The 25,980-nt window shown below is 46.2% G+C and overlaps 1 protein-coding gene across 3 annotated transcripts; it reads right to left on the reverse strand.

Annotated features, from left to right (window-relative positions):
- Positions 1–333: 333 nt before the first annotated feature.
- TIMM50 (translocase of inner mitochondrial membrane 50) lies at positions 334–24,332 on the reverse strand. Of its 3 annotated transcripts, none has more exons than XM_042440265.1 (11): positions 24,039–24,332; positions 22,995–23,138; positions 22,236–22,267; positions 11,072–11,093; positions 6,791–6,849; positions 6,451–6,570; positions 5,869–5,973; positions 3,858–3,956; positions 1,874–2,030; positions 1,272–1,378; positions 334–951 (listed from the first exon to the last, which is right to left on the reverse strand). In XM_042440265.1, the coding sequence occupies exons 1-11, from the start codon at positions 24,322–24,324 to the stop codon at positions 850–852; spliced, it is 1,233 nt and encodes a 410-aa protein (XP_042296199.1). In that variant the 5' UTR covers positions 24,325–24,332; the 3' UTR covers positions 334–849. The 3 variants fall into 3 exon arrangements, with proteins under 3 accessions (XP_042296199.1, XP_042296198.1, XP_042296197.1); XM_042440264.1 differs by having other exon boundaries at positions 24,036–24,332; XM_042440263.1 differs by having other exon boundaries at positions 22,995–23,136; positions 24,031–24,332.
- Positions 24,333–25,980: the final 1,648 nt, after the last annotated feature.

The following is a 25,980-nucleotide window of genomic DNA, read 5'->3' on the forward strand; positions in this document are numbered from 1 at the left end:
TGCTCCTTTCCTCAAAACTGTCCCCAACTCTTCTATCTCTTGCCCAGTACATTCCAGCTGGCTTTCTTTCCTGTTTACTTCCGACTCTGTGCTCCGGATGAAGACAAGTTAACTTTCCTGAATCAAGATCTCAGAGGTGGGAGAGAAAAGGGGGTTGTGCGATATTCCAAAGTACCCCTGGAAACTCTTACCACCTCTGAAAATGAAATGTTACCTCTATTAGGAACCTGAAGGTTAAAACACCCTGCCTCCGTGGAGTTCACCCAGCCATGTTCTTTACCCTTCTTTGCCACCAACCTCGTGGGGAAACAGGAACTGATGCTACAGAGACGGTTGTTATAAAGATGACCATTTATTTTAGAGTACCCCTGACATTCATTCCCATTCATTCCAACAGAATAGCAGTGTGGTCCAGAGTTCTGACAGGAACATGATAACAGTGTGTCAAAAAGACTGATCCAGAAGCTACCTTGGAGCAGAGCCTCTTCCCCATCTTCACTTTTCTCTTTCCTGGCTGCAATGGTGAAGCGTGCTTCCTTGGGTATGGAGAAAGGAGGCAGCTCTATTGGCCACCGCATGTTCTGCTCTGGAGGAGTTATTTTGCTGGAAAAGTGTTCAGGAAAGGGCTTGGCTTTGCACACAACCGCCTAGGGCTGGGGGAGAATGCTGCTGTTGGAGCTGAAGAGGAGAGTAAGGAAGGGCAACCTCTTGAGTCAACCCCTGACTCTATATCATCTTTGGGCCAAGGTCCATGCCTTCCCTGGAGGGCACTGTTTACTCCAGGTAGGGACTGGGACAGCCAAGAAGTCTATTGGTGAGCAATGTGACCATACTTGGAAGGTGTCTGCATCACTGCTGTTTGGAGCGTGGCCACAGCCGGCTTGCGAGAGATCCCAGGAACTGCTGCTGCTTCTTGTGCTGGGTGAGGTCGGAAAGACGCTGCTGCTCTTCCTGAAAGAAATGCCACGCAGGCGCAGGGCCTGCCATCAGCACAGAGGCCTTCAGTGCCTAACCTACCCACAGCCTTTGTGATCCTGTTCCTTTCAATGCAGACACTGCAAAGTAGCTAATGCGCAGTTACCCCACAGGGGTACTTTACATATCTGGAGTCTACAACAATGTTAAAGCATTCTGATCATAATCTAAGGGAGGAGTATTAATCTTGGGAAGAGTATTAGTAGTCTCCAAAGCCAAACTTGATGCCTAATGTTGCTTTTGCTAGCACAGCTAACACTCCCCACCAAATGGAACAGCAGAAGGCTCCCTCTCACCTGCTCCAGCTGCGACTGCCTGCGTTTAAATGCCTCCAGAGGGTCATCTTCCAAGGAGTAGTTCTCCAGCACAGATCGGACATCTTCTACTCCACTCAAGGCAACAGCTGCAGGCAACAAGAAGTGTAGCAGTATTAGCTCAAAGCTCAAACACCCCTTTCTCACTCTTCCCCTCCAATACCCACATCGCCAAGATCAAGAAGTTCTAGCTTTTAAAAAACGACCACCAAAGATATGTTCTGCAGTCTGAATTATGTACATCAATTTGCTTAGATATAGTTTAATTTCCTATCAGCCGAAGGGAAGGAAGGAATTTTGCAAAGCAACCAAACTTTTGCCATCCTCTGGAAAGTCTTAATTCCCCTTTGGCTTCCGGTATTTCACCAGTGAAGTTTGGCTGAGCCCAAGTGCTCATATGAGCACATAAGGGACAAAACGGACTATGTTGAAGCATAGCAAAGCAAAGGATTATGGTGGCTCTTCAACTGCGCAGCCTTCCCTAGTGGCTCACTGAGTTTCCTGTGCACAGCCACCAGTGCTGAGAATGCTATTAGGCCTTGTGGGACAGAGCTCATCATTGCCAAGCACCCATTCCCTCTTACTCTTCAGAAAGGCAGTGAGGTCGAAGAGTGTCCGGTCATCTGAATTCCCATCCCACTTCTTCAGCGCCATGCCATTGAAGGGCTGCAGGCGGAAGGCCTCCTTCTTACAGTCGACAACCACCACTTTGGCAGGGTCTCTGTTCAGGCAGGAGATATCCTAGGAGAAGGACAAAGAGAAGGGGAGGGGGATTCACATTGGCCTTCCAGACAGTTTTGTGCAGGGTTAGAGAAGTGGAAACAAACTACAGAACATGGGGGCAGGGGCTTTCTCAGTTGTGGCCTCCCCAACTGTGCAGTGTCTCCCCTCAGAGGCACTAACACCAGTTTCATTTAGATGCCAAATAAAAACATGGTGGTTTATTAAAGCTGTTGGGACTCATGTATTTACTTCAAAGTGCTACGAACGGTGTTTTAAAATGGTTCTTTTGAAACCCTGCTTTAACTTGTTAATGCATTTAGAACATTTTCATTTAAAAGATTTTTCTTGTTCTAAATGGTTTTCACCGGTTAGTTTTCATTTTACCTGTATTCCACCACCCTGAATTCTTTGGATAAAAGAGACCCAGTGTGGTTTGAGCTTTGGGCTATGATTCTGGAGAAGAGGGTTCAAATCCCTACTCAACCACAGAAACCCACAGGGTGGCCTTGGGCAAGTCACACACTCCCAGCATCAGAAGATGGCAATCTTACATGCTAATTTACTTCTGTGGTATTGACATAGTGCTCTTGCCTGCTCTCACAATAGCACTAAGACTCTTTCCTCCTCTGTTAAGGTTCTGGTAGCCCTTCTGTGTCTGAAGAGGACTTTGCTTCCAAATGAGAAGCCCAAAGTAGTCTCAGTTGCCAGAGCCATGCAGAACAATCTCACTGCAAGGAATTGAACAAAAGCCTACTTCTGGTCTGCAATTAAAGGATTCCTTTGTATTTTTCCTTGATCAGGCTGCTGGTTGTTGACTACAACAATCAAGATTTCCTTGATCATGTTATTCAACACTTCCTCCCACCTCCTAAGCATTCCTGCGATCTCCTGTTTACACTTTTTCCTTCACTCTCAAACTTTAACTCAATGAGTGAAAGACATCCCTTTTACAGCATTGCCATCTGAGGAACAGCAGGATGGCTGCCGACAGGAGGGGAAAAACTCCACCATCCGCGGCTTAGGGCAAAAGAAAAAGAGAACCGACAACAATCAGGACACAGAGATGGTAAGCGCACATCAGGGAGAGAAAGGGAAGCCCGGCAGGCTCCAGGGCAGCAGATGGGAGGTGAAGGGGAGGAGGAGGAGGAGGAAAGGACGGAGGGGGGGGACAGACAGAAGGCAGACACGCAGCAAAGCCAAGCACAGCAAAGCCATCCACACTCTATTGTGGAGGGCAGACCCCAGAGGACTCGCATTGCAGAGCATGAGAGAGCATCTGGTGTCTCAGCCCTGTGTCTTTGGGTGTTGGATGCAACTACGGAGATAGGTCAGAGGGGCCAAGTTAGCCATCTAAGATCAAGGAGGAGAAGCAACATCCCTTCAACCAAGTCATGTGGGGACTTATGGACAATTATGGCCTTCCTCTTTTGCTGTTGTTCCCTGTCAATATTTATCTCAGAACAAACCTCAATGAATTCAACAGAAGTTAATCCCAGCAGTATGTATTAGGTAGATTATGTATTTCTTGTCATTTCTGACTTATGGTGACGCTATCACAGGGTTTTCTTGGCAAGATTTCCTCAGAGCAGAGTTGTCCTTGCCTTCCTCTAAAGTGGAGAGTGGGGACTTGCCCAAGGGTACCCAGTGGGTTTCCATGGGGATTTGAACCCTGGTCTTTCGGGGTCATAGTCCAGGACTCAAGCCACTATAACACTTACATTAATAATTTTCTGAAAATAACACACAAGAGTATTCATGTGCATCCACAGATATACTCTCTCTAATTAAAAAGTCACTGGACATCTCTCTCAGCCTTCACGGCGGACAGAATTCCACAAGAGATACCTTAACATGGTGCCCATCCATGTAACGGGTGGCATCACGGAAAAGCCGGTAGGAGATGAACCCGTGAGGGTCTACGCTGTCAATGAGAGGGAAGGCCGTCTGGAACAGAGAAGGATAAACAACATTATCTTGCAGGCGCAAATGATATCTAGCTGCTTGGAAAATATACTCAAACTAAGTTCCCTGAAGCTGGAATGATTTGTCAAAAGCACCTCTGCACACACTCTGAAACCAATCTGGAGCAGGTTCAAAGGCCAAAAAGAATGAACTAAAACAGATGATGAAAGGTGGAGGGAGCTGCCAATGTCCAGCATGGTGAAAAGATGGCAGAGGGATGACCTGGTTGCCCTCTTTACATACCACAAGGGCTGCCACAAACAAGAGGAGGCAGCTGTGTTCTGGATAGCACCAGGCCTACTGGTTTTAAGTTAAAGGAGCACAGATTTTGAATGAACATTAGAAGGAACTTCTGGATGGTCGGAATGGTTCAACAATGGAATCAATTGCCTAGAGAGGTGGTGGGTTCTCTTTCTTGGGGTATCTTCAGAAAGAGGTTGAACAGCTACCTGTCAGGGATGTTCTAGTTGGCATTCCTGCATTAAGCAGGGGCTTGGGCTTGACAGTCTATGGGGCTCCTCCCAACTCTATGGCTCTATAATTTTCTGATTCAATTTGCCATTAATGGACGTGAGACTGGGGAGCACACAGATTAAGGCACACAGTCCTCCCACACTGTTTCCTAGAGCCACACATCTAAACACAGAGACCGTCACTGTGTGGGACTTGTCTTAGAGGCCTTCCACAGACTAAGGAACAGCAAGTAAGGCAGACAAGGATTGCCCTTTCCCCAAATGCATCCTTGTCTTTTGCCCACTTGTCTCCTGACTGCCCTTTTGTTTTCTCCCCCAAGGACAGGCCCACTCAATTAGCACAGTAAAAGCTTGGATTCAATGGGTTGAAAGGAGCACGGGCTGGATCCATACATATTTAAATGAGTTGTGGCACACTCCCCTGGGGTGGGACTCCTCTGCCACTCAAGCGTGAGAAAGGAGAAAGGCGGGGGGGGGGGGGGGGCGGGCCCGGGCGGGGGGAAGGAAGGCGGGGAGCAGGGAGGGGCCCCCCCCCCGCCCCCCCCCCCACCCCCGCCTCATGGGGCATGCATTCCTCAGCCCTGGGGAAGGCTTTGGAGACCCTGATCCAAATGACAGAGATCTCTCTGCCAGTATGCTGCACTGACATGGAACTGGCACAAAATCCAGTTCTCAAGAAGCTTTCTTTCCTTTTAAAAGTTCCTAGCACTGATGGTTCAGCAAGTTCAGCAAATGTCTGGGCAGCCTCTGCCTGCTGAGAACCACGCTCAGAAGCCCTTCCACGGGATCCAGGCACTTTCCATATCCATCAGTAGCAAACCAGGCAAGTTTTGGCCATTGGAGTGATTTATTTAGTGAAGATGCTAGCTTAAAAAAATAATAAAAATTAGTGTGGCTCCAGACTTGAATGGCTCTCTTTTTCCACAGTTCTATGAACACAAAGAGATCTGTGCTGGATCAGAGTAATGTAGGCTGCATCTGCACAATGCAGTTTGACACTGCTGTAACTACTGTGGCTCAATGCTATGAAATTCTGGGATATGTAGTTTGGTGGGGCACCAGCACTCTCTAACAGAGAAGGGCTGATTATCTCACATAAGTTCAAATCCCACAATTCCTTAACACTAAGCCATGACCGTTAAAGCGGTGTAGTGCAGATGCAGGCATAGCCTAGTATCCTGACTCCACAGCAACTAATGGTACACCTCTTCTGGAAACCCCACAAACAGAACATTACTACAGCATCCACCAACTTATGGATTCCAGGTGATACTGGACTGTAGTTCTAGCCTGCACAGCCAGTTGGAGGTATCGTGAGAGCTGTAGTCCACCAACCAACCATTCCTGTCTTCAACATATAGGATACGTTTGGCTGAGACAACTGAATCATTCCTGGCAGGGCGCAGCCACAGGGCACTCACCATGCCTGTCTCAGATGTAAAGACCACAATTTCGTAAAGTGGTGCCAACTGCTGGAACAGGTTATCGATGCCTGGCCTCTTTTTGAAGCGCCATCCGGTCACTAACTGGGGAGTGAGGAGAGGAGTCAAAGTCGTGACAGAAAAGGCAATGCCAATAACACAACTGCAAAACCAATACAACAGCACTGCGTTAGCATCTCTATTTCAAGAATGGGACCTTCCCCAGGGAAATACTTCCTATATTCTCCCACTGTGCAAAGCACAGGTATCCAAAGAAGTGGAAAAGAGGGCAGGAAGAAGTGAATGAGAAATGTTTAAATAAAAAGCTATTTGTCTGCTGGCGAAAAAGAGCAGAATCTCCTTTGGAAGAGAATTCCATAGCCCTAAGTAACTATTGAGAAGGCCCTGTCTCCCATGTCCTCACCAGATGAGGCAGTGACGGTGGTAGGACTGAGAGAAAGCCCTCCACCACAGATTGTAAGGTTAAAGTAGGTATATATGGGGAGATGTGGTCTTTAAAAAACTCTGAATCTAAGCTATGAAAAAGAAACATCTCCTTAAAACACCAGCAAGGATACGCACCGACCATTCTGGGTGAAGGAGTACATCCGTGAGTTCAATGACTAGGGTGTAAGGGGGCTGGTAATAGGGTTCTTTCAGAGGGTCTGGGAGCAGCTTAGGACTGGTGGGCTCAATGATCATCTGGGAAGACAAAAAAGTAAGCAAAGGACTTCAACAAGGTTCTATCGCACGGAGCCCAGAAGTGTGGCCTCTCAAGGAAGAAATATGAGCTACTGATTCCAACAGAGCAAATGCTGCCCAATTAGAATTCCAACTCATGTGGATACATTTCAGAGAAGTCAGAGAGATGGATATTGGAAAAGCCCTATACTATGCAGGGCCATGAGAATGGTTAACTCACCTGCCTGTAATCCTTGAAGTATTTGTATGATCTTCGGAGCTGCTGAATCACCACAGGATCTGAAGGGACATTGAGAACAACTCAAGTCGGAGATCTGTAAGAATGACTATTAATTGAGCACAGCTTTGAGGCTTGCATGGCTTCCTATCTACTTTTTTTGCAGCAGCAACAATGACACAGATCAGTCTCCCTTATCCAAAATGCCCGGGACCAGAAGTGTTTGGGATTTCGGTATAGCTGTCTTTGCATATATGTATAATGAGCTATCATGGAGATGGGATCCAAGTCTAAACACAAAATTGATTTCTGTTTCATATAGACTTATACACATAACCAGAAGGTAATTTTATACACAGAATTTTAAATGCTTTTGTGCATGAAACCACGTTTGTGTACACTGAGCCATCAAAGAGCAACCACCCTCTCACAAACCACCCCTGAAAAAAGTTTTGGGTTTCGGAGTACTTTGGATTTTGGAATTCCAGAAAAGGGAGACTCAACCTGTAGCAGCAGCAGCAGTAGTAATAGTAGTAGTAATAACAAACCATCTGACGCAGCCTGAGCATATGCAGAGCCCTAAAGCCTTCTCAAAAGAATACTAATGGCGTCTTCAATTACCAGCTCGCTTAAGCAGAGGTCAGGCTGAAGAAGAAAGAGCGTGTGAGCGAGACCACGGTCCCTACACCAGCTCAGTTAACTATCCCTCTGAGAGTACAGCTTTAGCATCTCAGCAGCCAGGGTTATTCAAACAGAAACTGTAAGTTAATCAATCAAAGGCAGGCCCATTGAATGGAACGTAATTTGGGAGCCATTGTTATGATAATCCTAGCTGAGCAGCTGGGCTGGATGAAGCCGGAGGGAAAAGGGCTTCAGGTGTCAAACTGGGAGGCTTATATGGTGGAATTCAGCCTAGGATGCCAGGGTAGAAGGGTTTCATTTAACTGTTTGGCAGCAACAAGGAAAAAGAAAGACGAGATCTCAAAATGCAAATGCACGCTGAACGTAGCAGAGGTGAAGCCAAAGGCTTTCATGGCCAGCATCCATAGTTTTTTGTGGGATTTTCGGGCTCTGTGGCCATGTTCTAGCTCAAAAAACCCACAAAAAAATAACAATTTGATCTCTCTCTCTCTCTCTCTCTCTTTTTTTTTTGTAGTGCAATTCCTTGTAAAAAAGAAACTGGAATGACAACATACTGTTGTTCAGTGTAGTGCGGAGACAGAGGAATACTGCTTAGCTAGGGTTGACTTTACAAGTTACAGAAAAGGCAGGCAACAAAGTTTGCACTCCTGAGGGCTTTGAAGGTGACCACTTAAGATACTGGGAAAGTGCACAGGGGCCCAGAAACACTCTCCTTGGTTTGATGTTTTCCTCTTTCTAGTGAATTATGATTTCACTCAATGAAACCAAGGCCAAGATTTGTTCAGAGAAGGTTGCCTTTGCTTTCCTCGGAGGCTGAGGGAATGTGACTCATCCAAGGTTTGAGTGGATTTCCACGACCGAACAGGGATTCAGTGTCCAGCGTCGCAGAACAACACTCGAACCACTACATCACATTAACTCTCTTTTTATAATCACCACATAGATAAAAGCACATGTGCAAAGCAGCCCCTTCCAGATTTCCATTAAGCCTGCACTAGATAGTGGAACCTCAATATTTTCCAGTGAATGGTAGGCTAGTAAACAATGCTGGTTGAAGATAATTTGGGAGGAGGCTTAGTTTGAGGCAAGCAGTGATGGTTAAATACTATGCACAGAATAAAATGCTGAGAAGAACAGTTTGGGTGTATAGCCAACTGCAGAGCTGGTTAACCAAACATATTAACAGCAATCTGTACCTCTTTATGTGAAAGAGAGATGAGTTTTTGGCATTGGCTGAAAATCTGGAAGGGAAAGTGTGCTTGGGGTGGGAGAGAGGGTTAAGGATGCCTGAATGGGAGAGGTGGAGGAAGAGTGAGTAAATCTATTGTGGGCAACAATGAGGCTGTGACTGGAGAATGCCTTTTAATCGGCTGAGAGCATATGCCAGGCCAGCTGAAAAACCCTGGTGAATGGCGCTTCCTATCCCAGGCAAACCTCTCAGCCCCCTCTGCCTCCGTAAGCCTTCTCCAAAGCTGCTCCCCTCCCATGGTTTCCTACATATTTTATCTGAAAACCTCCACTAAGTGGACAATCTGCTTCTCAAAAACCCCACACAAAGTTCCATCTGGGCCTCTGTGGCACAAAGGCATAGCCGTCTCTCCCCTTTTTATTTGACGTCAAAAACCTTTTTAAAAAAAGGTTGTAAAAATATACCCCCCCCCCCCAAGTCCCAATTTCTTCCCTGGATCATTTCTGGACCTATTTCAGGGTAGCGAAAGCTAGAAAATGCCCCTGTAGCCTCCTCACGTTCCCAACACTATTTGTGTGCTAGTGAGAGAGATGCCATGTGCAAGAAGCATCCTTACTCTATATCCCACAGGGTGGGCAAAGTATGGATGGTTTTTGTCACCTTCGAGATCTCCAGAATCCCCAACTAGCCTTTTCCTGGCCAAAGAAAAGGTCAGCTGCTGCTTTTGGGAGCCTCTGGGTACAACACTTCCATCTCCTTGCATTGCTTTAACATCAAAAATCACTGCTATGCACCAGAAGTGGACTTATGGCTGCATTGGGGTTTTGTTTTGTTTCATTTTGTTTTTCAGTAGCCCATGTGGCTTCCCAAGATCTGAGGATATAAAAGTGGTCCCTGGATCTGCTGCAGTTACACAACCTTGCTCTATCTAACTGGACTATCTGATTCATCGAAACTTAATGTCTTGAGGAGTGTTTAAGGACAGAACCTAGCTATTCAAATCAGGAGTTACAGACTAAAAGCAAGATGCAAAGACATACCAATGATATGCAAAAGACGTGTAAAGATGCCTTTAGAGCCTGACCCCTCTCCTGTCCCTCCACATACATACAATTCAGTGTCCTGAAATCTGCTTCTCCACCTGCCCCTGTCTTCAAAAGCAGAATAGCTGAGGAGAAGGACATCTGGGCATCTGGCTCTTCATTCATTACCATTCTAACATTGCCCACTGCTTTCGCCTCCAGCCACACTCAAGAATGGGCATTTGGGGGAGGGGGGTGTCCGTCTGTGTTACGGAGCAGCATTGTTTAACTCCCCGTCCCGGCATAAGTTCCGCCTGACCTTCTGTTCTTGGCAAGGGGCGTGCACACTGTTTATGCACCAGTACATCTGCTCTCAAGACAGCGGCTGAAGAAAGCCAAGCCCTTCCATTCTTCTATTAGAAACATGAAGCAATTCTGGTTACTCCTGGAAGATTTGTTTCTTGGGATTTTAATTTTTAAGGATGCTTGTAAAGAGGCGGGTGGGCAAAGCAAGTCACGCCTGTCGCTATTCCCTTACTGTTTAAGGCATCAAGGAATTCATGTATTTATTGCTCAACTGAGGGTGCACTTCAGCTCTCCTTGTCCGCCTAACAAAATCCACAGCTGCTTAAATACAGGGGTGTTGAAGACACTTGGTTAGCTAGTGACCCAAATACAAAAATATTAGAGTTTGAGTTTCCACCAGATGAGCTGCAAACTGTGAACTCTCCTGAGCGTGGGGCATGAAAAACAAGCATTTGTCAAGTTACAACTGACTCAAACAGCAGCTCCTGCTCAGTACTAATATAAAGGAAAGGGGTTTAAAATGTACTGCTCTTGGCATAGTGGTTTGACTGTTGGACTGCAACTCTGGAGACCAGGGTTTGATTCCCAGTTTGGCCATGAATCCCACTGGGTGACCTTTCTCAGCCCCAGAGGAAAACAATGGCAAACCTCCCCAAGCCCCATAATAGTCTCATCTTAGGGTTGCCATAAGTTGGAAACGACTTGAAGGCATGCACCAACCACCAACTTTTGGACCTTTTTTAACAGGTAGGCTGGATAGTATGGTTCCTAGCCTACTAGATAACATTTCAAGCAGTTGTCTCTATGATTCCATTCAGATCATGTTTTCGGCTTTCTTCTACTGGCATCTGGGTGTTATTTTGGGGGATAAGCAATGTGTCCAGAAAGAACTCCTGAATGTCCATTCTCCTGCATAAATATAGTCACACTGTAGTTGTACACAATGGGCTGAATCCAATCCCAATTAGTATATCAGTGGGATTTATTGGCTCCCCATTCAATAATTCATTCAGTGGGTCTACTCTGTTTAGGACTGCCAATACAATTCAGGCCATACATTCACACAAACATGAGTGCTCATCACTACGCTAAGAAAGGCAGCAACACATAGGGTTTTTTACTTACCATTATCAAATTCATCAGGAATCTGCAGAGAGAGAGAGAGAGAGAACCAGTTATGGATAGGATTCTACTACATGTTACAAACTACAAGAGAGAGTCTGGTAGTAATAATTTGTTCATCCAGCCCCCTCTGGACTCCAGGGGTCCAATGTAGCCCCTGGACCACTTGGGAGTTGTCCATCCCTAATTGAGAGGTTAATTTCTTCTAAGTATGAGGAGGGCAGCAACCATTCTGTCTCCTTCTAATCGCCAAGAGGCCTGGGAGTGATGGCCATCAAATGTATCTGGAAGGCTTTGCCTTGAACTTCTGGGCATAATGCTGGCCTTAAGCATTCTTTGGTCCTGATGTGATCTCACACTGCACTACACACCTTGAGCAACTGAACAGGCACCTGTGCCAGGTATCTTGGATCAGTCTGCCAAGTCTACCAAGCAAGAGCTACTGGCACAAGCTGGCGCCTGTCATGTTGACAGAGCAGTCTGGGAGTGAGAAGGCGGTTGTGGATAGTGGTTGCAGACTACCTCTTCTGGAAACTGGAGCGGGTCAGAAGACGACAGACAGGGTCAAACTGAACAACAGGAAGGAAATGTGGTGCATACAGAAATGAGGGGGATATTGTTGGCCCAGGGCTGTATTTAGTCCCACAACCGCCCAGGGCACAACTGTCCAGAAGCAGGAACCTGTTCTTTTAAAAGGCCAGGATGTGACAGAGACCCAGACACTGACTAAGCAAAACGGAATAATGCCTTGGTGCAACAACGCACACAGGAATCAACATGGGCAGGGGAGCGATGTTTTGGTCCCGTCCCCCCCGGCCAAGAAATGCATATGAATACTAGTGTGTGTTGACCAGCCACCTCAAGCATGTCAACACAGAAAACCATTAGGGAGGAAGCAGGTTTTAAAAGCAATTTAGGTATGGGCACAGATCTGGTAACGGCACCTAACAATTTGCGCTTGTAACCAGTTCTCCATCTAAGAGCCATTCATGAAAATTCAGCCGCTGCTACTCCACATTTTGGAAAATGGTCTCAAGGGGATGGAAGAGGTAACATATTAAAACATGCACACACAAATCAGAAAGTAAAAATAGCCGGCAGAACAAGAGCCTAGCTTGCCATAGCTTTGGGGAGGACAATCTACAGCAGTGGTTCCCGACTTCTGGTCCTCCAAATGTTCTGGACTTCAGCTCCCATAATTCCTGACTGTTGGGCAAGTTGGCTGGGGCTTCTGGGATCTGAAGACCAAAACAAATGGAGGGCCAAAGGTTGGGAACCACTGATCTAAAGTATAGTATATAGCCCCACTGCCAGGGTTCCTGATATACACACTGTTTGACGGAGAGGTAGTATTAATTGTGAAGTTGAAGGCTTTCATGGCCGGCAACCATAGTTTTTTGTGGGTTTTTCAAGCTATGTGGCCATGTTCTAGAAGAGTTTATTCCTGACGTTTCGCCAGCATCTGTGGCTGACATCTTCATAGAATTAATTCTTTATCCCTTTCCCTTTCTAAGCCCCTTTTGAGTAGTTCTGTGCCTGAAAAAATAACTGAGCTTTGGAGCCAAATGGCTCTCACACCTTTAAGCATATGGCTACATCAACAGGCAGGGTTGCACTGTTGCGCTTCAGCCACCTCCACTGACACAGCATGGCTCTATAAACACTGCCCTCATCATTTTGACCCACACATGCCCCACACTTAGGATAATGTACGGTCCCAGAGCTGTCATTCTGATCAGAGTTTGCAAGCCCACAGAGATTAAACAGTTTTTAAACACTACCAATGCCTGTCTCGAAACCTGCTTTTGGGATCACCCAGCCTGTTTTGTTGTTTTTGTTTTGTTGTTTTGGATGAAGCAGAGCATTTCAACAGAGAATCCTTATGTAACTCTTGAAAAGGCAGGAGAAAGAAGAGATAAGGAAGAAAAGGGACACATAACCCCATTTATAATGGCATTCACAGGATGGGATTCCCCTTGCCTCTCTTCCAGAGTGCTTCTTCACCTCTACAGAAAACACAACTGCTGCTACTTTGAAAATTGATATGCAAAACATCCAGGTGCGGATTCAAAATATATTGTGTGTTCAATATATAGACATATCCTTCAAACAACTCCATCACAGTATTATCAGGACAAAACCAGAGGGACAGAGAGGAGTTTCAGAAGCAGACTATAATATAAGGCAAGTTTGGCAAAGGAAAGAGTTAACTGTGAAAAAGTAACAGACATAACCAAATTCCATTCAGTCTGGCCTGAAGCAGCTCTTTGGGTATGGTCTCAAGTCTCTTTACAAGGCTAACTCCTAGTTGTTTCTTACTGGATTGTCAGAAGTTTGGACATATTTCCCCATCTCTCCCAATCCACACCACTGCTCTACTTTCTCAGTTATTTTGCAATTAGGAAGAGGGACAGTTTCCAAGTAAGCTGCAGGCCTTAATGTCTTTAAACAGGAGCGAGGAGAGGAAAAAGAAGAGATGGTAAGGTGCTAGATTTAATTGGATGCTTAGATAAGCAAAACTTAGATGTGTGAATATGTTCTGTGGCCAGTTTGCAGGACTCTGCCTTTCAGGTTGCAAAGTTCTAGCATGGCAAAAATAAATCCTGAAACTTACCTATGCCAAGAACAGGAATTGCCCACTTTGAAATAAACAGCAGCAAAGCACCAGCTGTTTCAGCGCCAGAGAACTCTCCATACAAAGCAACAATGGATCTTAATACATCTTTTTTTAAAAAGAAAAACGATCCATCTTACATGTATTAAGTGTGCACACGCAGAGAGAAAAAAGCAAGCGTTTTTATTGTTTGCAGACACAGGTGCAAGAATAAAGCAGCTGTTGGCCCCAAACTGAGAGAGCTCCACTCCGGGCCAAAGTCACCGGTCAAACCCACGGCAGGAACTTGAGTCAATCTCACAAAATCTCTAGCCCCGACACATACAAAACATGGTGGTTACTTTACAGCCTCAGTTAAAAACACTGAAAAGTCCCTGGGTGAACCCCAACCTCTTCCCAATCTTCTGGCTATTTTACAAAAAAGTGACTGAATTCTTTGAATTAAAGCAGAGGCAAAATCTGGAGATACTTATTTTATAAATGGCCTTATGAAAAATCAAGCCAACATTTACTAAACACCCAAGTTTCTGAATCAATGCTTTGTTTTACCTCTCTGGGATTATGTAAAGTAAGTGGGAAGAGGCAAGACAAAAGACTTTTAAAACACACCAAGATTAATCCAATGCCTAATCCCTGATCCCTTTTGTTCAAGGCAGCAGAAAATTGGCTTGGCAGGGTAGGAAACCAAGGATGACAATTGGAGGCAGACAGGGAACTGAAGCCTGCTGGCAGCTGTCAGATCTCTTCCCAATACACAGTCCAGGCTCACTTAACCAAGCACAGCCACAGCTACCAAGTGAACCCAATTGGGCGTGTAAATACTGAAGCACCTCCAGGCACTTGTTAACCAAGTGAAGCCTCCGGTGGAGGAAGGCGCCATTGCCAGGAGAACTATTTCAAACCAGTCGGTCTGGATGTTAGATTACAGGCTTCTATGTTGATTTAACTGCAGAGAGACTCATACGGAATGAAATAAAAGTTAAGAGATCCCATGAGTTCTGTGCAGGGCTGAAGTCAATGGTCTTCAAAAGTGCCCATTTTCAGGAAATGCTGCCTTTTGCGTCTCTTCCTGGGAGATACTGGCAGATGCTCAAGGGCTGGTGACCAGATGTCATAACTGCAAAGGAGGACAAGGAGCCGCAAAATGTAAGACGTTCATGAAAACTGTAGGACATTACCAAATAATAGCTGAACACACTTATATAAATATAAATCTGTGCTTCTTAGCCATGCTGAAAAGGGAGGACATTTTGGAATTCCTCCTGGACCAAAGGGGGAAATGTAGAACAAGTCCAGGAAAAGGAGAACATCTGGTCACCCTGCTCTAGGGTAAAGGGCAGGATCATAGAGAAACCCATTCCTCTTTTGATCCTAACCTTCACCCAATTGATCTGGACCTCCCATTTTCCCATGTAAAATGTTGAACATAACCTACAGGACATTTGCTTAAAAAACCCAACAACTCCCATTATTCAGTGGCTGTCCATTACAGAGATTAATGGGAAGCGCACTTTCAGGATGGCTCAATTGCCAGAACTGGCGTTCTCACTTCAGTTCCCTTGATTTATTTCTGAGACAATCTTAGGGTTCTGGAAAGTGCAACCTGATAATCATAGACCTGATACATTCTTATGTACTAATAATTAAATAACAAACCCTGTTTGAAGGGGCAGGTGAAGTAGCACTACAGCCTAAGCTTATTTTATGCCCTCTGTGTATATGTGCCTTCAAGTTGCCTGTTGATTTATGGTGTCCCCATGAACGTCACGGGATCGTTTTCAGCAAGGACTATACAAGACATGGTTTGGCCCTACAGCACCTGGCAATTGCTGGCAGTATCCCATTCAAGTACTAAACAATCTGGGGTCTTTTGCATATTTGGTTTAGGGTATTATAAAGATATGCAGTAAGACAACCTTTGGTGCCTCTTCAGTGTGAAAAGAAGCATCTCTCTTGGCAGACATGGAAAGATATGACAATCTAGAAGGCCACCAGGGAAACAGAAAAAGAGCAGGACGTCACTCTGTTGCGTGAATTTAAATTGATCAGTAGAAGCACCAGGAGAGCCAGCATGGTATAGTGATTTGAATCTTGGACTACGAGTCCAGAAATTCAGGGTTCAAATCCCTTTACAGCCATGGAACCCTTGGGCAAGTCAGCTTTAGAGGAAGGCCATGGCAAACCCCCTTTGAAGACAATTTTCAAAAAAACTCCATAACTTGGAAATGACCTGGAAGCACACAACAACAACAAGTGGCAGAGAGGCACATGTATTACAGAGACTGGGACTTCAGCCAGGAAAAATTTATAGCTTTATACTTTGCTCCCTAAAACAACAACTTCTGACAACCTTGGCAGTAATGTGACTCTAATGTCAGTTCTATAGATGTCTCCAGAACCAAAAGCTTTCTATGAGCATCCCAAAGTGAGCTTCTGAAGCTCAATGATGCCACCTTGAGGGGGAGGCCCAGGCAGACACTTATACACATACAAAATATGTATGTATGTACAGCGCTGTGTAAATTTACAGTGCTATATAAATAAAGGTTAATAATAATAATAATAAATACACACCACAGAAATAAAGTAGAAACATACCACAAGATTCTTGTCTGGTCAACAAAACTTTAGACACACTGGAACTCCTGTGTGTGTGTGTATCTGCATGGCAATCCCATTAACTTTTTTTGGTAGAGTTTTCTTAGGCAAGGGGGTGGTTTTGCCAGTGCCTTCCTCTGAACTCTTGGAAAAGCTGAAATTAAGTACCTGACCATCAGCACCAAAGAGGTAAGATAGGACCAAACTATTAAGGACCAAGCCCAAAATTCTCTGAAGGAATCACTCCAAGTGACTAGATGCTTGCCAACTTACAGGCACCGAGATTCGGAAAATTATTCTGGGTCTGATCTACAAGTACTTTAGTTGCTAAATATTTAATGCTGATGCATCTTGACTGTTCTTGTTGCTTCTGACATATGGCAATGCTAAAGCGAACCTATTATGGGATTATCTTGGTTTCCCTTTGCCTTCCTCTGATGCTGAGAGAATGTGACTTACCCAAGGTGACCTGGTCGATTTATGTAGCTAAGGAGGGATTCAAACCCTCATCTTCAGAATTGTAGTCCAACCAGCTCCCAAACGTATTAGCCAGACACGAGATAATGCTACCAAATTATTTCAATCCTCTTTTTGTATCTGCACTTTTTAACATTTGTATGCCGTTAATTTTTAAGCATGTTTTTTTCTTCCCTTGCGTCCTAAACTAAGAAAAAAGCAGGTTGCAAATATAGCCATCACTATCAATAATTATTGCTGAAAAAATTCCCCTCTTTTCCAGCTACAATCTCAAAACCTTTTAAAAAATAAACCCATCTCTCTGCTGAAATCTTTCTTTCAGGTTTTTAGCACAAGCTTGTGTTTTGCTTTTAAAACCAGAAGCTGGAAAAAAGTTCAATGCACACTTGAAGATCTGAAGAGAGTGACAAAGGAAATTTGTAATAAAACAACAACAAAAAGATCAAGAAACCTCCTTTTGCAAACCCACACTTCCCAGGAAGAACCAAAAGAACAGCGGAGGGCAAAAAAAGAGAGAGAGAGAGAGAGAGTGTGTGTCTGAGAGAGATCAAAGACTGGCCCCATTTTATAGCCACTTCGGCAGAGACATAGCCAGACAAATCAGGATGCCCCACTGAATCCTCTGGCACTCAGGTGATGCCATGCGACTCGCAGAAAGCTGTGAAGTGTGCCCAAACCTTAAGCCCAGGCCCATCTGCTTCTGGGCAGGTCGCCCTGGGCCTGGTTGTGGCCATTTACATGGATGTGACAGGCAGCCTAAAAAGGGTCATTAACTAAACCAAAGGGGTTTTATGGTGGCTCAGGAACAGCAGGTAAGGGGACAGACAGGGAAATACCTTTGGGAAAAGCCGGCACACTAACACTTCAAAGCACAGGCATGCTCTTTGACTGCTCTCCAGCAAGCTCCCAAAAGGCATCTCCTCAAAACGAAGCTCTTGATTCAAAGTAAGACATTTTCGCCTCATTTTCGCCTAGTAAAGATTGCCAAGAGAGAGCCAATGTGGCCTAGTGGTTTGAGCGTTTGACTACGACTCTGGAGACAAGGGTTCAATTTGCAGCGTGGCCTTAAAACCCACTGGATGACCTTGGGGAAGTTACACACTCTCAGCCTCAGGGGAAGCAATGGCAAACCTCCTCTGAGAAAATCATGCTAGAAAACCCCATGATAGTTCACCTTGGGAGTCACCTTAAGTTGGAAATGACTTGAAGGCACACAGCACACACACAAAGATCGACAAGGTTGCCTAAAAACCCCAAAGGCACCAGATCTTGTCTGATTTTGGAAGCTAAGCAGGGTCAGGCTCAGTTAATACTGTACTTGGATGGATTGTCAGTCTTCTGGAGGAAACTTCAGTATAATGATAGACTCAATAATAGAATCCTAGAGTTGGAAGAGACCCCAAGGGCCACCCAGTCCATCCCCATTCTGCCACGCAGGAATACTCAATCAAAGAACTTACCTGTGACAGCAAGCCACCTGGCCTCTGTTTAAAAATCACAGAATGAGGTGGTTCTAGAACTAAGAAGCCCTGTTATTTACCTGGTGCTTGGTGAGACACTCCCTTAGAGCACAACCATAACAGAGAGTCACTTTCCATGAACCGCCTTTGGCTTTCTTTAAAGGAATGAACAAATCCTCTTATAAAGCCAAGCCTTGGTTAAACATCAGTGTGACAACATGTGGACACAGAAAAACTCTCTTTCTTCATCGAGAAGAAGGAAGAGCCAAAAAAGCAAAGCAAAGCAGATATGCATTCTGAAACTTGTTTCCTTACAAGCCGCCACTCTCTGAGAAGATTTTTCAAAGAGACAGTTGTGTCTCAACTATGTCGGAAGGCACTTACTTGCTAAAGCAGATGGCATGTGCCAGCAATAAGCAGACATGCTGCCCATAACTGTGAGGAGCAATTTGCGGAAGCATGAAAGGAGTGTGTTAACACCAATTGAAGAATTTGGGGGAAGAAAGGGCCATTCACCTGAAGGCAATTGGCTAAGTGCCTTCTTTTGCCAAGGAATATGGCAGGAGGACTTCCTCACCTCCCAACTCAATTTAGGTGCAGTTTACATCAAGGTGTGGAATGAGAGCTTTGCATCCAACATCAAAAGAGGCCATTATATAGAAAGGCAATCAGGAAGTCAGAGATACTTTAAAAAGAAGAAGAAAAAGAAAGGGAAGCTTTTGAGTCACAGTTCAAAACACTGAAGGAACAGGCCAGGCCTCTGGCCTTGTGCTGCATATCAAAAGGGTCATAACAACCCTTAATCAGCATTCTTGTAACAGACACACAGCAGCATTAAAGAAGAAGAAAGGGATTTGCCTCCTGCTTTCCAGGATTGTTGTTGCTGTGGGCCTATCCTGGGTTCTTCTTGGCAAGAAGGGGGGGGGGTTGCTTTTGCTTTCCTCTGAGGCTGAGAGAATGTGACTTGTCCAAGGTGCATCCAGTGGGTTTCCACGATGAAGAGAGAATTCAAACCCTGGTCCCCCCCCCCCACTTGTAGTCCAATACTCAAACTATTACACCATGCTGGCTCTCCAAACTAAGGACCAGAGGGCAGGCTGGAGAAATGCATAGTCCTCTGGATGTTGCAGGATTGTAGTCCCAGCCAGCATCGCCAATAGAAAAAGGGATGGTAAGATTTGCAATCCTTCAGCATCTGGAGGGCCATATGAGCCTCGCCAGTGGTCAAAAGCTACCAAAAGTGAAGCAAAAAGCATTAACACTATGAAGAAGCAACAATACCTGACAGATTCAACTCAACTGCAAAGCTGCATCTGAAATTTTTGGGCTGCAATTGCTTAGGCTGCATTCACACTGGAGAAAGATCCCAAGTTGACACCACTTTAACTGCCGTGGCTCAGTGCTACGGAATTCTGGGAACTGTAGTTTTCTGAGACATTTAGCCTTTTCTGTGAGAGAGCTCTGAAAGCTCAGATTCCATAGTACTGAGCCATAGCAGTTTAAAGTGGTGTCAACATGGATTATTTCTGCAGTGCGGATGCTGTGTAATTTAGGAATAAGATACACTGAGCTTGGCTAGACTTACTTCTCAGTAAGGGGCACAGGATTAATCTACCCATAATTTTAAAATGGCCTGAATACCCTAAAGGTATCAGAGTCTGATCTTGAAAACTAAACAGGGTCATCAGGCCTGATGAAGTTTTTATTAGTCATTATTTTTAAATGTGTCTTTAACCATGGCTTTAAAAAAATAATACTGCTGTGTTATTCTTTTTTAACTTTGGAAAATGAGATTTTGACAGAATCATGTTTTAAATTATTGTAATTTTTGTAAGGGAGGCAGGGAATCCTTTAAATAGAAAGTACAACAAGCAGAAGATGTAGACAGAGGTTAAAGAGAGGCATCCCACCCGCACCAACAGTTATCAAAGGAGACCCATAACCAACCACAAATGGGCTCTGGGTGTGAGGTCTGCCATCAGCCAGCCCAATTAAAGCCATTGCTCCAAATGGATGCGCAGGAGTAAAAAGGAAGAAATAAAAGTCACCAATGAATATGCAGAGCAACCCAGCCCCAAGAGCCTGCGTCTTCCCAGCTCCTCAAAGGACAACAGGTAGGCAAGCTCCCATCAGCAAGGCCCATTCACACATCCGTGGCAACATGTGCCTGCTGTAATAAGGACCACTAAACATCTGTGGGAACTCTGCTTCAGCCTTTTCCCCACGGCCTATTGCCAGTCTCAGGGCTGGGTCACAGCGGCACAGGAAACAGACACCTATTTTTTTCCAGCGTGGGGGATAAATTGGAAAAAATTGGAGCCTTTGTCCTGCCTGATATGTTCAATGAAAGCAAACTCTCCTTGTTGGTCAAAGGTATGTTTCTTCTGCAACCTTGTTAAAAGTCGAAATGGGGTAAGAAGAGAATTTGGAATATCTGGAGACTTTTTTTGGAAGGGTGGCATGATGGATAAAATGAGAAGCAGCGGATGTATACTGGTAGGGGCTAGTGCAACACAAGGAAGGAACAAGCAATTCCAATGGATTCACAATCTAATTTTAAAAAATGCCTCATAGCATTTCTCACAGTGTTTCAGGACACAAGAGCACAAGAAGAGTGCTAGTGGAGCAAATCACTTCTGTACTACAGTGTCCCCTTCTCACAATGGCCAAACTACAAACTGGCCAGGAGCGGGAGGGCAACTACATTTTCTCACAGAGACTCCCCATCAACATATACAGCAAAGAGACGCTGGTGATGGTACTTGAAGGAAATACACATTCTTTGTAACTGGAAGCAGTGGTAGCCTTATGCTCCACAAGCTGCAGCAACTGCCTTTTACCTGCTCAAACCAAGCATTATAACTCAGAGAAATAAGTTTTCGAGTCCAATTCTTGCTGCTCAGCAACTCATTTCTGAAAGAATCATTTGGAGAAGGGAATGTCAGCCTTCTATTGTTTCCTGCAGTCTTTCCAATCTTGATTGGCTTTACCCAGCATCCTCTGGATGCTTTGGGCTACATTTTTCATCAACTCCAGCCAGCTTGCTGGGGATGATGCGGAGTCAAAAACACTTGGAGGGCACTAGATTGGGGCACACTTCTCTATGCTCTCACATGCTTCTGAGTTGTCAACTATGGCTGAATGTGCACTGCAGAAATAATGCAATTTGATACTGAATTAACTGCTACAGCAGTTCAGTTTTGTGAGATAGTTAGCCATCTCTGTCAGAGAGCTCTGGTGCCACAATGAACTACCAATTCCAAGATTACACAGCATGGAGCCATGGCAGTTAAAGCAGTGTCAAACTGCACTAATTCTGCAGCATAGCTTCAGCTGGTACTTCTATGGGAGCAAGATTTGTTCCTGGGGCTTTTAGTTTATGCTTTCTAAGCTGACCCTTCATACTGTGCTGCAGTGGTTAAAATGCTGGGCATGGTTGTGAGAGGACCAGGCACAGCTCCCTGTTTAGACACAATGCCCACTGGGTAACCTTGAAAAAGCCACTCTCTGCTCAAACCAGTAGTTCTCTGGGCCTCCAGGCTTTTTTGGATCAGCCCCTGGAAGCTTGGGCACTGCACAGGGATTCTGGGAGACAAAGTCCAAAACATCAGGAGGACCAAAGGTCAAGAAACACTGGGTTAAGCTACTGCATGGAGTTTCCACCAACTTGAAAGGCATAAGCAACCAATATAGTTCACTGTATACTGAGAAAATCTCCAGAAAAGGTTGTTTGTCTTACTGCCTTAGGTGAAAGTTACCCATGCATTTACTCCCATCCTACACATGTGTTGTGATGTTAACTGCCAATAAATACTTCATAGTTTGTTTTTCCACTTAGGTTCCACTAGCTAACATGTTGACCAGTGTCCCAGGTTAAACCTTCCATTTGCCCAAAGAGAACTGACAAAGCTGTAGTAGTCAGCCATCAATAACACAGCAACTTCAAGCACACAGTGACGCCTGGTGGAAGACATAGAATGAACAGGCCCAATAGTCTTAAAAGCAGGCAGTCACTTACCTTCGCTCCCTGCTCATCCACCGAATTACTACCTGCCACAAAAAAGAGAGAGAGAAAACCTTTGTAATTTTGTGCAACAATGACCTCAGAGATTTTACAGCTACAGAGTAGTCTACAACAAGAGTCTGGATACGTACAAAGGTAATGCCATTACATTATGAATGTGCTATTTCAAGTTCAACAGCAAAGTAGCTGACTTTCCCATTACTAACATTTTGCTTTTTAATCTTTCAACCATACTGGTCAATAACTGGGCTCTCTACATACACTCTCATGAGGAGAGACACGCTATATGAAAATACAGAAATCAAACTTCTGCTACCACACACCTTTTACATCCACAAGTACCTTCAAGTCTGGAAACCCTGGCGCAGACACTTAGACATATGTAATCTGATGTGCAACATTTTGATCACCTATGACAATCTTACAGGACTCTGCTCTTCTCGTTGTGTACAGTAGTGGCTTGTGTCCGTGAGTAATGAGTCATCACCCGATCGTTTCTGAAGAAATCAGAAATTAATTCTCTTCTTCAAATGTGGGTGCGAACATCAAAAACATTTCCTAGAGGTATGAGGGCATAGAAAAGGTTGGGAACTGACCTAGATCAACCGGAGGCACCATTTGAAAGTGTGGAGCCCGCAATGTCTTAAACAGTTACACTGACCATGGGGCAGCAGTGGCAAGCCCCAGATGCGAATGAGCCTTTGCATAGCTGCATCTGTAGATCTTTTCCTCAATGGATGAAAGAAAACTCACCGAAGATATAGATGATGGCTATGCCACTGCCGGCTCCCATGAGGCCTGCTATCCTGAGCACCATCTTCTTCGCATAGGCAGTGTTTTCCTTCTGCTTCTCTCGCTGTTCATCGGAGCCTTTTCCGTCTCCACCGTCTGAGGACTAGAGAGAAAGCAAGAAAGGGATGGAGATGAATGAAGGATGCAAAAGCGGCAAAGAAAGCTTGATATCCTGTTATCGAATTGCTGTCAATCAGATGCCAAATTAGGATGGAACAGGGCGGGGGATATAGTCTTCCAATCCATTTGATGAATACGTAACTGAACTGTTGGGAGCGATGGGACAGGCTCCAGGTTGGGGAGAGTGGGGCTGTTGGGAGCGGCAGTGCATCCCAAAGGAAAGCCCCGGGTTGGGGAGAGTTGGAGGTTGATGGGAACAGCAGTGCAGCCCATAGGAAGGCCCAGGTTGGGGAGAGTCTGGGGCTGATAGGAGCAGCTATGCAGTCCAGGGGAGGGCCCCAGGTTGGCAACTATCTGGGGATGATGGGAATGGCAGTAAAGCCCATGGAAGGGCCCCAGTCTGGAGACAGTCCAGTGCTGGTGGGAATGGCAGTGCAGCTCAATGGAAGGGCCCATGCTGGGAAGAATCTGGGGCTGATGGGAGTGGCAGTGAAGCTCATGGGGGCCCCTATATGGTAAGAATTTGGGGATGATGAGAGTGGCATGCCAGGCCATGGGTTGCCCCTAGACTGGGGGCAGTCTGGGGCTGATGGGGATGGCAGTACAATTCATGGAAAAGGCCAGTGTGGAAAGAGTCTGGGGCTGACAGGAGTGGCAGTGCAGCCATGCGAGGGAACCAGGTTGGGAAGCATGTGGGGGGATGATGGGAGTGGCAGTGCTTCCTGCGGAAACGTCCCAGGCTGGGGCTGATGGGAGTGGCAGTGCAGCCTATAGGAAGGCCAGGCTTGTGGAAAGGTCCTGGGGCTGATGGGAGTGGCAGTGTCAGTGCAACCCATGCGAGGGCCCCAGGACGGGGCCGGTCCTCCAGGGGGCCCACCTGCTGCTGCTGCTGCTGCTGCTGGTGGTGCTGCTGCCTGACGGCGTCCCGGAGCAAGGCCTCGGTGAGCCCGGTCCCTGCCGCCTGAGGAGGGACCCCCGCAGTCAAGGCCCTCCTCGGGACCGTCCAGGCGCCCCGCCGCTTCCACCCCAAGCGACGAAGGCGGCAGCAGGAGGAGCCTCCGGCGCCGAGGCCGCTCCCTGCCTTCAACGCCCGCAGCGCCGCCACCGAAAAGGCCCTCCCGGCCGCCTCAACCGCCGCCATCTTCCCCTCGCCGTGGACAGCGGGGCGCATGCGCCGGCTTTGACCAATCGCGGGGAAGGAAGAGGCCAGTGATGCGCGCGAGAGCCAATCAAAAGCCAAGGGCGAACGTCGGAGCGCCCGTCCATTGGGTCCCTTTCCGTCATTGGCCCCTCTTTCGACCAATCAGAAGAAGCCGCGAATCCCCCCTCCCCTTTCTCTCACTCTACACTCTGACCCCGCCCACCCGTCAGCCAGTAGCCAATCGCTGGCAGACAGTAGCTGGTTTGATTTCCTCGGCGCGGTCTGTCTGGAGTGGAACGCCCATCTGTGCGTATGGACCAATGGGAGATGGCCGGGGAGGTGAGGAGGCAGCCAATTGGTTAAAAGGTAGGGGGCGTGGCCAAATCAGCCTATGATTGGCGTTGTAGAGGGGAGGGACGGCAGCCAAGGTTAAAGGGACAAGACACGTGCCGTTAAAGGCTGATATAGTTCTACCTAGGGCTGCATCCACACTGGAGAAGTAACCCGGTTTGGCCCCTCTTTAACTTGTTGTGTGGCTCAAGGTTATGGAATTCAGTTCAGATGGTAAGGAGGGCTATCTGCAGAGGCTAAAATGCAGGTGTCTTGAAATCCAATTGCAGATAGCCCCCTTTAGCATCAGAACTAAGGCCAGAAACAGCACAATGCAGGCCTAGGACTATCATCTTCCTTTTCTTTCTCCTCCATTCCAACTGCCCTTGCCTCAGAGGCAGATAGAGAATGACTGGCAGCATCTGCTGCACTTGATCCCCTTCTCCTTTTGAGGCATGTCTTTTTTAGATTGTAAGCCTGAGGGAAGGAACTCATTTAACCATTTGTAAGCAGCTCTGAATGAATGAATGAATATCTGACTTAAGATCTGCAGACAGCCAAGAAGACAAACCCCACATCTCCCTGGGAGCCAAGAGGACACAACTTATTAAAGAGGTATCATAAGTATGAATCTGGAGGACCTGAGCAAAGCAGTGGAGGACGGGGGTCTTGGGATGTTTCATCTGCAGGGTTGACACAGGTTGAAATCGACTCCAGGACACTTAATGATGACAAAGGTGCCACTGCCCTGGCCACAGAGGGAGAGAAGGGCAGGCAAAGGTCCATTGTGCCTAGCCCTCAAGCAGAAGAAGGGCCCTCCCTCCATTCCTATTGCCACTGCCCTGGCCACAGAGGGAGAGACGAACCGCTGGACTCGAACCCCTTCCCCACTGCCATTCCCTTCTCCTTTTGTAATGAACAATTTGTAAGCTGCTCTGAGGAGAGCAGGGTATAAACACTCCAAATGGATGAAAAGATGGGGTTTGGTACATGTCAACAGCAATACAAGAGCCAGCATACTGTGGTGGCTAAAGTGCCTGACTAGCACTTTGGGAGACCAGGGTTCAAATCCCTGCCCAGCCACGGAAGCCCGCTAGGTGACCCTGGGCAAGTCACAATCTCTCAGCTTCAGAGGAAGGCAACGATGTCAAAGCCCCTCTGAAGAAATCTTGAGAAGGAAGCCCTGTTATGGGCTTGCCTTGGGAACAATTTGAAAGTACACTTGTCCCTCCATATTCACTAGGGTTAGAGGCACAAGACCCCCGTGAATATGGAAAAACTGCCAATAACAAAAACGCTGTGCTTTTACCTAAGAAGACACCTCTCTAGGAATCTCTAGGTCCTCCAGGGCAACTC

The sequence above is a fragment of the Sceloporus undulatus genome, chromosome 9 (assembly GCF_019175285.1).
Source record: "Sceloporus undulatus isolate JIND9_A2432 ecotype Alabama chromosome 9, SceUnd_v1.1, whole genome shotgun sequence".
Lineage (NCBI taxonomy): Eukaryota > Metazoa > Chordata > Lepidosauria > Squamata > Phrynosomatidae > Sceloporus > Sceloporus undulatus.